General features: G+C 48.6%; 1 protein-coding gene across 4 annotated transcripts in view; it reads left to right on the top strand.

Moving 5' to 3' along the window:
• Positions 1-13,291, top strand: part of dysf (dysferlin, limb girdle muscular dystrophy 2B (autosomal recessive)) — a 375,567-nt gene that overhangs the window by 21,909 nt on the left and 340,367 nt on the right. For 3 of the 4 annotated variants that reach the window (XM_041186052.1, XM_041186062.1, XM_041186033.1), the window contains exon 1: positions 12,458-12,660. The exons of the other annotated variant lie outside the window; for it this stretch is intronic. In XM_041186052.1, coding sequence (XP_041041986.1) covers positions 12,567-12,660 — 94 coding nt within the window. In that variant the 5' untranslated portion in view covers positions 12,458-12,566. Of the gene's footprint in view, positions 1-12,457; positions 12,661-13,291 lie in introns of those variants that run through there. 4 annotated transcript variants of the gene reach the window in all.

Below are 13,291 nucleotides of genomic sequence, written 5' to 3'. Positions count from 1 at the left end.
AACACAAAAGCACCAGTGATAAACCCGTGGTGTGCCTAAAGTGCCTTATGTTTACGTTTCTGGGCGCTACGTCTTGGTGCTGCCCCCTCGCTGGGAGTGGTATCTGAAACAGCCTGCTGACTCTGCTGTCCTGTTGGCCTTGATGACCTTGGCGGTTGTCCTCTGGCCCGTGGAGCCTGTGCTGGTCCCAAATGGGAGGGAGCTGCCAGTTCCACAGCTACCCTCTCCCCTGTCGTTGCAGCCTCACTGGATGCTACGGTCACTGGCAGAGGGGCAGAGGAGCTGCCACCCTCAACCGGAGCGCCCTGAGAGGTGCCCACAGAGATGACGGGCAGCTGCTGCGCCGACATGAGATCGCTTCAGACCTCCCTGCTCGCCGTGGATGGATGGGTAACGAGCTGAGAAACTTGGTGCCCAGACCATCTCCCACACTGGCACTGACCAGCTGATGTCAATGCCAATGTGAGGGCTTGCTGGTCCGAGCACATCCCCAGGAAGCCTTGATTGGTCTCCTGGAGGAGCCTCTCCACGAGATTCACCACTGTCTCCATGGAGGAAGCATGGCACTCGGCCATAAGGCTCTTTGCGTCAACGATGGCCCGCGTAGACTCCTCCACCACGGAGACCAAGCCAAGCATTGCCTCATGTATCTCCCCCAGATGCTCCCTCACACCTGGCCACATTTCCTGCAGCTGCTGTGTCACGGACGACTCCAGAGGCACATCATCAGGCACTGACTGAGCATGTTCCTGGTCCCCTGCAGTCCTCCAACTGCTAGCAACATGGGTGCTCTCTGTCTCTGCCAGCTCCTCCAGCGACTGTGAAGTGCCCTCACCACTGTGCCCTGGGACACTAACCGATGTTCTAATTCCCACCGAGGTGCTAGTATCTGCGTTGGTGCCTGCCTGGCAGAGATGGTGTGACACTGGTGAGTCCGAGACTTCAGGGCCCTCAGGTGTGAGAGGGGGCCTCTGCTGCTGCTCCTCCCAGCCCTGCTCCACTGATGCTGAAAGGAAGAACAAGGACTTTGGATCAGTTAACATGGAGACAATGTCAACGTGCATCCCTGTCCCCCGGATCATTGTGCGCCACTCTTTCCATAAGCAATGGTCATGTTTCGAACTTCAGTCACTGAACATTCAACACTGCCATGGCTGCTGGGAGAACAATGGTGACCTCACTGCTGGGCAAACATACCTGCCCCTGGCACCCCAGCCTCACCGACCTGGGTGCATGGAGTCCCTCCAAATCTAGGGCCTCCTGCTCGAAGCGGCTGAGGATCACCAACTGTGCCAGGCCGACGCCAGTCCTCACCCGCTCGGCGGCACTATGTGCATTCTTCACCCGAAAAGGAGAGAAGAGCGTTGATCAGTGTTACTTGTACCTGGACTCTCTTTGCGGACGGCCCATCCCAACCAGAGTGGGACATTGCAGGGCTCCAGTGTCTCTTCACCCCGCTGCTGCCGAACACTCACACAAAGATGCTAGGCCTGCTCCCCCTCCCCTCCCCCTTGGCCAAATGCTGCCGACATCACATTCGGCACCACACGGTATGCCCTTCCATAGAAAGGAGGCGCAAGCACGTGGAGCGCAGAGGGCAGCAGATCGATCGGTGACACGCCATCTTGAAGCTCCCCTCCCAGCATGTCATCACCCTGACTGTGACATGTCCTGGAGTTCCAGCTCTGTGCCCTAGGTGCAGCTCCTCCAGGTTGCCCCCAAAGCAGTCATGTAGGTCTCAGTGTAACACATGCTGCGGGGGCAGAACCCATCTCATCACCACCCCCTCAGGGTGACCTCGGCATGGGCAATATCTGCTGGCCCACCCAGCGAAGGACACATGTCGTCAGTGATTCAATGCTGTCACTACCCTCAGACTTGAGGTGGGGGGAGTACCTGCTGGGTTAAGTGACCAGTGCCAACATGGTACTCACACCTCCCAAGCACAACAAGCACTTGTGACACTGGATCCAGGTCCACATGGTGGGAGCTCACTATCTCCGCCATCTCCTCCCAGGCACGTTTGGTCATGGGGGTGGGGGGGCGGGATGGGGGGGTGGTGGGGGGTGTGGGCAGGGGCTCCTCCTCCCGTCCTGGGGTATGAGGACCTCCTGCTGTGCTGCTGCCACCTCCTCGAGGAGGGCAGCAAGGCAATCGTCAGAAAAACGAGGGGCACAGTGCCCCCCTTTGCCCTACCCTCCTGCCCGGCCTGCTCACCAGCAGCGCTCTGGGCAGCCCTTCCACTGGCCACGATTCACAGCCTCTGAGAGGCTGCAGCAGCGTTTGTAAACAGGCCGCCCGGGTCTCCGTTGGACCCGTTGGTCATTGCAGTCCCACCACCGCCCGCCCACTCCCGCTGGCCTCGGGAGCCGTGACTCACGCCACGTAAAATGGCGGCGTGGACCTGACCGTGGGTGGCAGTCAGGTCCATGCCCCCCGTACCCGCTCCCACATGGCCCACCCAACAGGTAGAAAATTCTGCCCCATATTGCCTTCATCGATCTCACCAAGACCCTCGACCGAGTGAGGAGAGGCGGCCTATTAGAGCTGCTGGAGAGAACGGGCTGCCCTCTGAAACTGCTCAGTGTGATCTCCTCTTTCCTCTGACAACATGATGGGGAAGGTCGACTATGGCAGGGAAACGTTGGGACCCTTCGAGATCCAGAGTGGGGTCAAACAGGGCTCTGCTCCGGCACCGACACTTATCCTTCTCCTTGCTGCTGTCGTGTGCCTTCAGGTCATCTATCCCTGATCATTCCTGATCATGGCCCAGGATGCTGCCACACTCCCCCATCTATCAACATTGACAATGTGACACTGGAGGTTGTCGATAGCTTCACACATCTATGCCCCACAATCGCCAGCAATCTGTCACTTGATGCTGAAGTCAACACGCAAACATCACAAAAGCTTCAGCTGTTAGGTCCGGACTGAGTAAGAGAGTGTGGAACAACGGACAGAGAGCGTCAAACTGTGAATCTACCGAACCTGCACCCTCAGCGGTCTCCCCTACAGTGGTGAGACCCGGACAACATGACTAGGCAGGAGAAAAGGTTGAAGGGTTTCCACAGAGATAAAAACAAAAAACTGCGGATGCTGGAAATCCAAAACAAAAACAGAATTACCTGGAAAAACTCAGCAGGTCTGGCAGCATCGGCGGAGAAGAAAAGAGTTGACGTTTCGAGTCCTCATGACCCTTCGACAGAACCAAGTAGAAATGGTTCTACTTGGTTCTGTCGAAGGGTCATGAGGACTCGAAACGTCAACTCTTTTCTTCTCCGCCGATGCTGCCAGACCTGCTGAGTTTTTCCAGGTAATTCTGTCTTTGTGAAGGGTTTCCACCTTCACTGTCTCAGACGTACCCTTGGTATCTCTCGTCAGAACAAAGTCACCATTATTTCCATTAGCTGACACTCACTGCTAAGCTAATGATGCCTGCACTGGCTCAACCACATTCATCGGATGGATGATGGCTGTACACCCAAAGACATTCTGTACAGTGAGCTGGTCACTGGGTCACAACCTCCTGGGTGTCCATACCTCCGCTACAAGGACCCCTGTGAGTGAGATATGAAGATGGTGGACATTGACACTGACAGCTGGGAGACAGTCGCTGACGGCCGGGACCTCTCGAGGCTGCCTGTTTGTTTTTATTCTTTCATGGGATGTGGGTGTCACCGAGATTTCCCGTCCCTAATTGCCCCTGAGAAGGTGGTGATGTGCTGCCTGTTTGGAAGGGCAGTGGAAGAGGCGGACAGAAAGGGAAAGCTCAGCTGGCCGAGAAGCGGGCCCAGAGAGAACAGAGGCCAGCGGAATTGGGCACCTTCCCAGCCCGCTGTCTCCCTCTGCAGCAAATGTGGCAGAGACTGTCAGGACAGAGCGAGGCCACTGGGTCACACCAGGCCTTGTTTAACACAGAGTTAACCACCACGACGCAAACCACCGTCTTAGGTGGGGGGGGGGGAGGCTGCCACCAGTACAAGATAGTCACAGATAAATCCAATAGGGGATTGAGGAAAGGCTCTTTTATCCAGAGAGTGGTTAGAATGTGGAACTCGTTACGATAGGAAGTGGGTGAAGCCTAGATGCATTTAGAAACGAAAGTTCCCTCTTTGTTCTTTCTCTTAATAACTGGACATGACCAGTGCAGACTTGGCCAATGACTGTAAATCGACATTACCTTAGCCATTACATCAGGCTGGGGGCAGGGGTCGGGGGTCGGGGTGGGGAGGGGCACGGCTTCCAGGTCCTGCTCCCTCCCCTGGGGCAAGGGGAAACAGTCACTGAGCTGAGATTTTCACGGAAGGGGACCCCTCAGTTGGTTTGGGAGTTGGGGGGCGGTGGGGGGGGGGGTGGGGGGTAGGTTCTGTGTCCAGTTGCGGGTGGTGGGTGGGCTCTTGAAGGTGGAGAGCCAATCAGAGGCCTTCCGGCCTGAGAGGGGCAGAGGCGGGAATGGGAGGTAAGTAACTGAGAGGGCGATTCAGCATGGAGGCACCCACCCACTAACTTCTCACATTTAAATAAAAAAACGGAGGCAACAGCCAGGTCACCACAGTGTGTGCGTTTCTCGGTCATTCTTTCATGGGAGGTGGGCATCGCTGGCTAGGCCTGCATTGTTGCCCATCCCTAATTGCCCCTCGAGAGCATTCAAAAGTCAACCACATTGCTGTGGGCCCGGAGTCACATGTAGGCCAGACCGGGTGAGGACAGCAGGTTTCCTTCAAGGCTGAGATTGTTAGATTTTAGTCGGGTAAGGGCGAGATGGAGTAAGGGAATTTGAAAAAGGAGCGGGTCTGCAGTTCAAATATGATCTAACTGAACAAACCTGAGGGGGCTGAATGGCCTTCTCCTGTTCCTGGGTGTCAAAGGTTAAGATCTGGTGGAGATGCTGGAGGGGGGAAAGGGGGTGGTAGCAGCAGGTTAGCTTCAAAGAGTACCCCGCGGAGGTTTAAATTAATAGCAGTCTCTTTATAGCCTTGACATTGTACTTGACTCTGAGATGAGCTTCCAACTACCTATCCCATCCCTTACAAAAACTGGTTACTACCACCTCTGTAACATTGTCCATCTTCGACCTTGCCTCAGCTCATCTGCTGCTGAAGTCCTCCTTCGTGGTTTTGTTACCTCTAGACTTGGTTACTGAAATGCGCAACCCCTGCTGGCTTCCCATCATCCATCATAACCTTGAGCTCACATGAAACTCAGCAGCCTGTATCCTCACGCCAAATCCCTTCGACCCCACCTCCTCTGTGCTCACTCACCTACATTGTCTCCCTAGCAACATCTCGATGTCAAAATTCACATGCTTGTTTTCCAGCCCCTCCCTGACCTCCCCTCCTTATCTGTGTAACCTCCTCCCAGCCCCACAGCTCTCTGAGATTCCTGTGCTCCATTCATTCTGGTCTCTTGACCCTTCCTAATTTTAATTAATATTGACTTGGAAATATATCGGCCGTTCCTTCACTGTCGCTGGGTCAAAATCCTGGAACTCCCTCCCTAACAGCACTGTGGGTGTACCTACACCACAGGGACTGCAGTGGTTCAAGAAGGCAGCTCACCACCACCTTCTCAAGGGCAATTAGGGATGGGCAATAAATGTTGGGCCCAGCCAGTGGTGCCCACATCCTGTGAATGAATAAATAAAATGCTCCATCATTCATGGCCATGCCTTCAGCTGCCTGAGCCCTAAACTCAGGAATTTCCTTCCCTAAACCCCTCCACCTCTCTCCTCTCTCTCTCTCTCTCTAACATGGCCCTCGCATGTTGACCAAGCACTGTCACCTGTCACCAGTCTTAATATTACCATTGCGTAGCTCAGTGGCAAATTTTGTTTGATAATGCTCCTGTAAGGTAGTGTGGGACATCTTACAACGCTAATAGTGCTGTGTAAATCCAAGTTGCTGTTGTATAACATGATACGACATTCAAAATACAGTGAAGGCATTCATTCACTTCTCCGCAAACCTTACATTTAATATTTTGTTATGCTTTTCATGTCAATACTTTACGTTGAAAATCAATATGTAAACATTTACGTCAGCATTTCAGTAAACATGGAAACAAGGCCCCATTTGACCTCTCAATGAAATGTTAGAGAAGGGCAGAAGCGAGTCCCCCCACCCCCCGCCCCCCTCCCCAGTGTCCTGACCAATACCTCCCCCTCGGTTAACATCACTGAACGGGTTTAACTGGTCATTGTGGTTTGTGGGAACTTGCTGACTGCAGTTGGCTCCCTTTTCATACATTACAAATAGTGACCAGACTTCAAAAAGTACTTCACTGGCTTTAAAGTGCTTTGGAAAATCCTGAGGTTGTGAAAATGTGAGATAAATGAATGAAAGTACTTTTATTCATTTAATATGTAACCATTATACTTTGTTGATGGCCCAACTGAATCACTCCACAACAGTTTTTGAAAAGTTGTCATATGCCATTTTTTTCTCTGAAATTTCTAATGTTCTGAATAAAGTTTCAAACATAGAAAACAAAAAAAAATGCAGATTTCATAATATTCTAGTTAAATTTCCCCACTGCCTATAGCTGTACAATTGTTGTAAATACTCCTGGTTACAGAACAGAGGCAGCTTTCATCCTAAGTTCAATTCATGGCTCCACTGATACAGGGCTTGTGTGTCTATGTCAGATGAGGACTGGATTGGATGACTTGTGAGGTCCACTGTAGCTGAATAGGCTGATACCGGGGCTTCGGTTCTTCACTATATCTCTCAGTCACTCAGATGAAGGAGCAGAGAGCCGTGCATTTAAGTTTTCTGCTGGTACAAATCGGGAGAGATGGTGGCATGGTGGTAACATCACTGTGTTGCTATTCCAGAGGCCTAGGCTCATACTCTCAGGGCATGAGGTTCAAATCCCACCATTGCAGCTGGTGGAATTTGAAGAATAAAAATCTGGAATTGGAAGCTAGTCTTGGTAATGGTAGCCATGAAACCATTGTTGATTATCATAAATACCCATCTGGTTCACCAATATCCTTTATGGAAGGAAATCTGGCAACCTTTCTTGGCCTGGCCTATATCCAGCCACTTAGGACTGTGGTTGACTCTTAACTGCCCTCTGAATGGCCAAGCAAGCCTCTTGGCTCAAAGGTAGTCAGTAATGAGCAACCAATATTGGCCTTGCCAGCAGGGGTGTAATGCTAAATTTTGAAGTGTAGGAGCTCTATGGAAAAATATTGGCCATATCATTTCTAAATCTGCTATTACATTGTTTTCCTATGTATTAATAATTTGAACCCCCAAATGGCAGTTTTAAGTGAAAAATGTTAGTGCTGGTTGGCATTTTATTTCGAACCTTGTGGTATTTTGAATCATTAGTCTTTAACATATCTAGAATTTCATTATACAGCGGTTTAGTTATTTAATTCAAGTTTATTAAAAGCATGAATTACAGAAAGCGTTACTTGCTTCTGACTTGGGGATGGTATATGGAGGGACCACTTACTTCCTTGATTGCTATTAATAACCAAGTCCTAGGTGTACGGGGCATAATTTCAAAATTTGAACTTGGTGCAAGACTTGGAAGTTTTATGAACTGTGAGGAGGACAGTGATAGACTTCTAGTGGATATAGACAGGCTGGTGGAATGAGCAGATACGTGGCAAATAAAATTTAATGTAGAAAAATGTGAAGTGATAAATTTTGGTCAGAAGAATGAGGACAGGTCACATAAAATAAAGGGTACAATTCTTCAGGAAATATCGGAGCAGAGGGACCTGGGTATATATGTGCATAAATGATTGAAGGTGAAAGCAAAAAACTGCGGATGCTGGAAATCCAAAACAAAAATAAAAACACCTGGAAAAACTCAGCAGGTCTGACAGCATCTGCGGAGAGGAACACAGTTAACGTTTCGAGTCCGTATGACTCTTCAATAGAACTAAATGAAAATAGAAGAGAGGTGAAACATAAGCTGGTTTAAGGAGGTTGGGGGGGGCGGCGGGGTGGGACAATTAGAACTGGATAGAGGGGCCAGTGATAGGTGGAGATAACCAAAAGATGTCATAGACAAAAGGACAAAGAGGTGTTGACGGTGGTGATATTAGCTAAGAAATGTGCTAATGGGGACATTAAGGGTAGAAAGCAGGACGAGCAAGTGACAGATAGCCCTAGTGGGGGTGGGGTGGGGGGAAGGGATCGAAATAGGCTAAAAGGTAGAGGTAAAACAATGGATGGAAATACATTTAAAAATAATGGAAATAGGTGGGAAAAGAAAAATCTATATAAATTATTGGAAAAAGGGGGGATCGGAAAGGGGGTGGGGATGAAGGAGAGAGTTCATGATCTAAAATCATTGAACTCAATATTAAGTCCGAAAGGCCGTAACGTACCTAGTCGGAAGATGAGGTGCTGTTCCTCCAGTTTGCGTTGAGCTTCACTGGAACAATGCAGCAGGCCAAGGACAGACATGTGGGCATGAGAGCAGGGTGGAGTGTTGAAATGGCAAGTGACAGGGAGGTCTGGGTAATGCTTGCGGACAGACCAAAGGTGTTCTGCAAAGCGGTCACCCAGTCTGCGTTTGGTCTCTCCAATGTAGAGGAAACCGCATTGGGAGCGACGAATGCAGTAGACTAAATTGAGGGAAGTGCAAGTGAAATGCTGCTTCACTTGAAAGGAGTGTTTGGTATGGTGGAGACAGATTCAACTGCAGCTTTCAAAAAGGAACTGGATAATTATCTGAAGAGAAAAAAAAAATTACAGGGCTACAGGGAAAAGATGGAGGAGTTGGACTAGCCGAGTTGCTGTTGCAGAGAACTGACACAGAGACAATGTGCTGAATGGCCTTCTGTGCTGTAACTATTCTGAATCTAATCTAGATACATTCAAGGAACCTGATAAACACCTGAGGAAGAATGAAGCTGAGGGTTACACTGGATAGCATGATCAAGAAGGGTGGGAGGTACAGGACTCAGAATCCATGAAACAAAGTTGGTAAATCCTTGTTCTGGTTGCAAAGCCTGACCTGACCAAGTGTTTCCTGTTAATCACTGTTATTGTTTTGATGGTGGTGTTAAGAGAGAAAGTAAAACTGTCCCATTGAACTGTTATTATTCTTTCTGTCATTAAGCAGTCCAGAAAGTTATTTTTTAAATTTAAAAAAAATGCTCTTGATTAAAGTTGCCTGGGAACTTCCTGAATGTGAAACACTGAAAATTGGGGCGTGAGGTTCACTTTCTTTGACCTGCTTGAGTGACCCACCCACTGTGAAACTTCTTTGCCAACCAGAACATTCGGAAAAGACCATAAGACAAAGGAGCAGATGAAGGCCATTCAGCCCATCGAGTCTGCTCCATTCAGTGGCATCATGGCTGATCCAATAATCCTCAACTCCACTTTCCTGCTTTTTCACCATAACCCTTGATTAAAAATCAGTCTATCTCAGCCTTGAATATATTTAATGACCCAGCCTCTACAGCCCTCTGTGGTAAAGAATTCCACAGCTTCACTACCCTCTGAGAGAAGAAATTCCTCCTCATCTCTGTTTTAAATGGGCACCCCCTTACTCTGAGATTATGCCCTCTGGTCCTAGACTCTCCCACAAGGAGAAACAACCTCTCAGCATCTACCCTGTCAAGGCCCCTAAGAATCTTATATGTTTCAATAAGGTTGCCTCTCATTCTTCTAAATTCCAATGAGTACAGGCCCAACCTACTCAAACTCTCCTCATAAGAAAATCCCTCCATTCTCCGGATCAACCTAGTGAACCTTCTCTGGACTGCCTCCAATGTCAGTATATCTTTCCTTAGATAAGGGGACCAAAACTGTTCACAGAATTCTAGGTGTGGTCCAACTAGTGCCTTGTATAGTTTTAGCAAGACTTCTTTATTTTTATCACAAAACAAAAACAGAATTACCTGGAAAAACTCAGCAGGTCTGGCATTGGCAGAGAAGAAAAGAGTTGACGTTTAGAGTCCTCATGACCCTTCAACAGAACTGAGTAAAAATAGGAGAGGGGTGAAATATAAGATGAAATATTCCATATCTTTATACTCCATTTCCTTTGAAATAAAGGCCAACATTCCAGTTGCCATCCCTATTAGCTGTTGATTGTACGTTCGCTTGCTTCATCTAAGTCATTAATGTATATTGTAAATAGTTGTGACCCCGGCACCTATCCCTGTGGCACTCCACAAGTTACAGGTTGCCATCCTGAAAATGCCCCCCTTATCCCAACTCTCTGTCTTCTCTTGGTTAGCCAATCTGCTATCCATGCTAATATACTACCCCCAACACCATGGGCTCTTATCTTATTAAGTGGCCTTATGTGCGGTGCCTTATCAAACTCCTTTTGGAAATCCAAAATATGCTGCTGATGGCCCACAGCGCCTCACGGATGCCCAGTCTTGAGTTGCTAGATCTGTTTGAAATCTACCCCATTTAGCATGTTGGTAGTGTCATACAACACAATAGAAGGTATCCTCAATGTGAAGACGGGACTTCATCTCTAGGAGGACTGTGCGGTGGTCACTCCTATCGATACAGTCATGGACAGATGCATCTGCGGCAGGCAGGTTGGTGAGGATGAGGTCGAGTATGTTTTTCCCTCTTGTTGGTTCCCTCACCACCTGCCGTAGACCCAGTCCAGCAGCTATGTCATTTAGGACTCGGCCAGCTCAGTCAGTAGTGGTGCTCTCGAGCCACCCTTGGTGATGGACATTGAAGTCCCCCACCCTGAGTACAACTAACATATCAAATTTCCTCAGATCTTATATGTTGCAATAAGATCATCTCTCATTCTTTTACATTCCAATGCATTCCTGGTTCAATGAAGAGTGCAGGAGGACATGCCAGGATCAGCACCAGGCATACCTGAAAATGAGGCATCAACCTGGTGAAGCTATAACACAGGACTCCTTGCACACCACACAGCATAAGCAGCAAGTGATAGACGGGGCTAAGCAATCCCACAACCAACAGATCAGATCTAAGCTCTGCAGTCTTGCCACATCCAGTCTTGAATAGTGGTGGACAATTAAACAACTCACAGGAGGAGGAGGCTCCACAAATATCCCCATCCTCAATGATGGAGGAGCCCAGCACATCAGTGTAAAAGATAAGGCTGAAGCATTTGTAACAACCTTCAGCCAGAAGTACCGAGTGGATGATCCATCTCAGCCTCCTCCGGTGGTCCCCAGGATCACAGGTGCCAGTCTTCAGCCAATTCAATTCACTCTACGTGATATCAAGAAACAGCTGAAGGTACTGGTTATTCTAAAGACTCGGCCCTGACAATATTCTGGCAATACTACCAAAGACTTGTGCTTCAGAACTTGCTGCGCCCCTAGCCAAGCTGTTCCAGTACAGCTACAACACTGGCATCCATCCAGCTGTATGGAAAATTGCACAGGTATGTCCTCTACACAAAAAGCAGGACAAATCCAACCCGGCCAATTACCGCCCCATCAGTCTAATCTCCATCATCAGTAAAGTAATAAAAGGGGTCATCGACAGTGCTATCAAGTGGCACCTGCTTAGCAATAACTTGTTCACTAGCACTCAGTTTGAGGTCCGCCAAGTTCACTCAGCTTCTGATCTCATTATAGCCTTGGTCCAAAAATGGACAAAAGAACTGAACACCGAAGGTGAAGTGAGAATGACTGCCCTTAACATCAAGGTAGCATTTGACCGAGTGCGGCATCAAGGGGCCCTAGCAAAACTGGAGTCAAGGGGAATCGGGGGAAAACTCTCCACTGGTTGGAGTCACATCTAGAATGATAGAAGGTAGTTATGCCATCTCAGTTCTCGGACATCACTGCAGGAGTTCCTCAGGGTAGTGTCCTCAGCCCAACCATCTTCAGCTGCTTCATCAATGACCTTCCTTTCATCATAAGGTCAGAAGTGGGGATGTTCACTGATGATTGCACAATGTTCAGTATCATTTGTGACTCCTCAGATACTGAAGCAGTCCATGTCCAAACGCAGCAAAACTTGGGCAATATCCAGGCTTGGGCTGACCAGTGGCAAGTAACATTCATGCCAAACAGGTGTCAGGCAATGACTATCACCAACAAGAGGGAATCCAACCATCGCCCTTTGATGTTCAATGGCTTAACATTGCTGAATCCTCCACTATCAACATACTGACTCTGCCTGATCAAATTATGATTTTCTCAATGCCCTGCTATAACCTCCTTAATAATGGATTCTAGCAATTTCCCTATGACAGATGTTAGGATCTAAATGAGTTGTGGAAGTGTTGACTGGGCTCTCCCTGTTCCTATGGGACTTGCTGGATAAGTGCATAAAGAGGAGGGAAAGAGAGGGCAGCCAGTCAGAATGAGCGTGAAACAAGAATCAGGAACCTCAGGGGTTAATTGGAAGTATTTTAAGTTTTTCCCAGTAAAATTTGGGAGGAGCCAAGTTTGCTGTTTCCCTCTGGGGGGAAAAAAAAAGCCATTAACGGCAACTCAATCCCCTGCGAGAGCCTCGGAGAGGAAACTTTCATCCTATTTCTCTCCTTGGATGTCAGACAGTGCGTGTGAGTGACTTTTTTAAAAAGCCTTTTGGATCTTATTTTGTTCACGGAAGGCATCCCAGTCAAGTTGAAGCATGCTGCGATGCCTTGTACATTCAGCCAGGAATCTTCCCAATGTGGAAAAAAGAGACAGACAGAGTGACCCAGTCGTGACTCTAAACTTTAAAGGTAAGGAAAACGGATCTTAGCAGGAGAACAGGCTTCAGGAATGGTTACGGGAGCAGGAGTGAGTGTCGGGTGTAGGATCGACCAGTACGCTTTTATTTTGACATCCCCCCCCACCCCGCTTCACTGCGAAAAGGCTGGTGATGTGACTGTAGAATGATGCAGCTGATAGGAGGCCATTTGGCCCATCTCTGCCTGGTCCAGCTCTCTGAGACAGCTATCCAAGTTAGCGTCTCTCCCCCTCTTCTTTTTCTGTAGACCTGAAAAGTTTTTGCCTTGAAACGTGTTTTTTGTTTTAAAAAAAAGAATGAATCACCGTTCTGTGTCTGAGTCGTGATTTGGGCTTCTGTTTCAGGTGAATTAAATGTTAATTCCACGAAGCTTTGCTGCCATCTATTCAAGATTATTTTTTAAAAAAAAAACAAGAGTTGCACAGTGATTTCACCCAGTTTTCACTATTTTCAAGTGTCGGGACTCTCACTCTCTCTGGGGAAGCATCCGTTAGTTAGGGTCGCCTGATCGAGTTGCCTGGGATTTCTCCGTTACCTCCCGAATATTGCGAAGGTTTCACCCCTCCCTGTGGATGCCTGTAAAGGCGCTTGGCTTGCTCTGTAGGGAGGGTGGTGGTGGGAGG

This window comes from Carcharodon carcharias, chromosome 1, assembly GCF_017639515.1.
Source record: "Carcharodon carcharias isolate sCarCar2 chromosome 1, sCarCar2.pri, whole genome shotgun sequence".
NCBI classification, from domain to species: domain Eukaryota; kingdom Metazoa; phylum Chordata; class Chondrichthyes; order Lamniformes; family Lamnidae; genus Carcharodon; species Carcharodon carcharias.
This window is presented reverse-complemented; position numbering and strand designations above follow the sequence as displayed.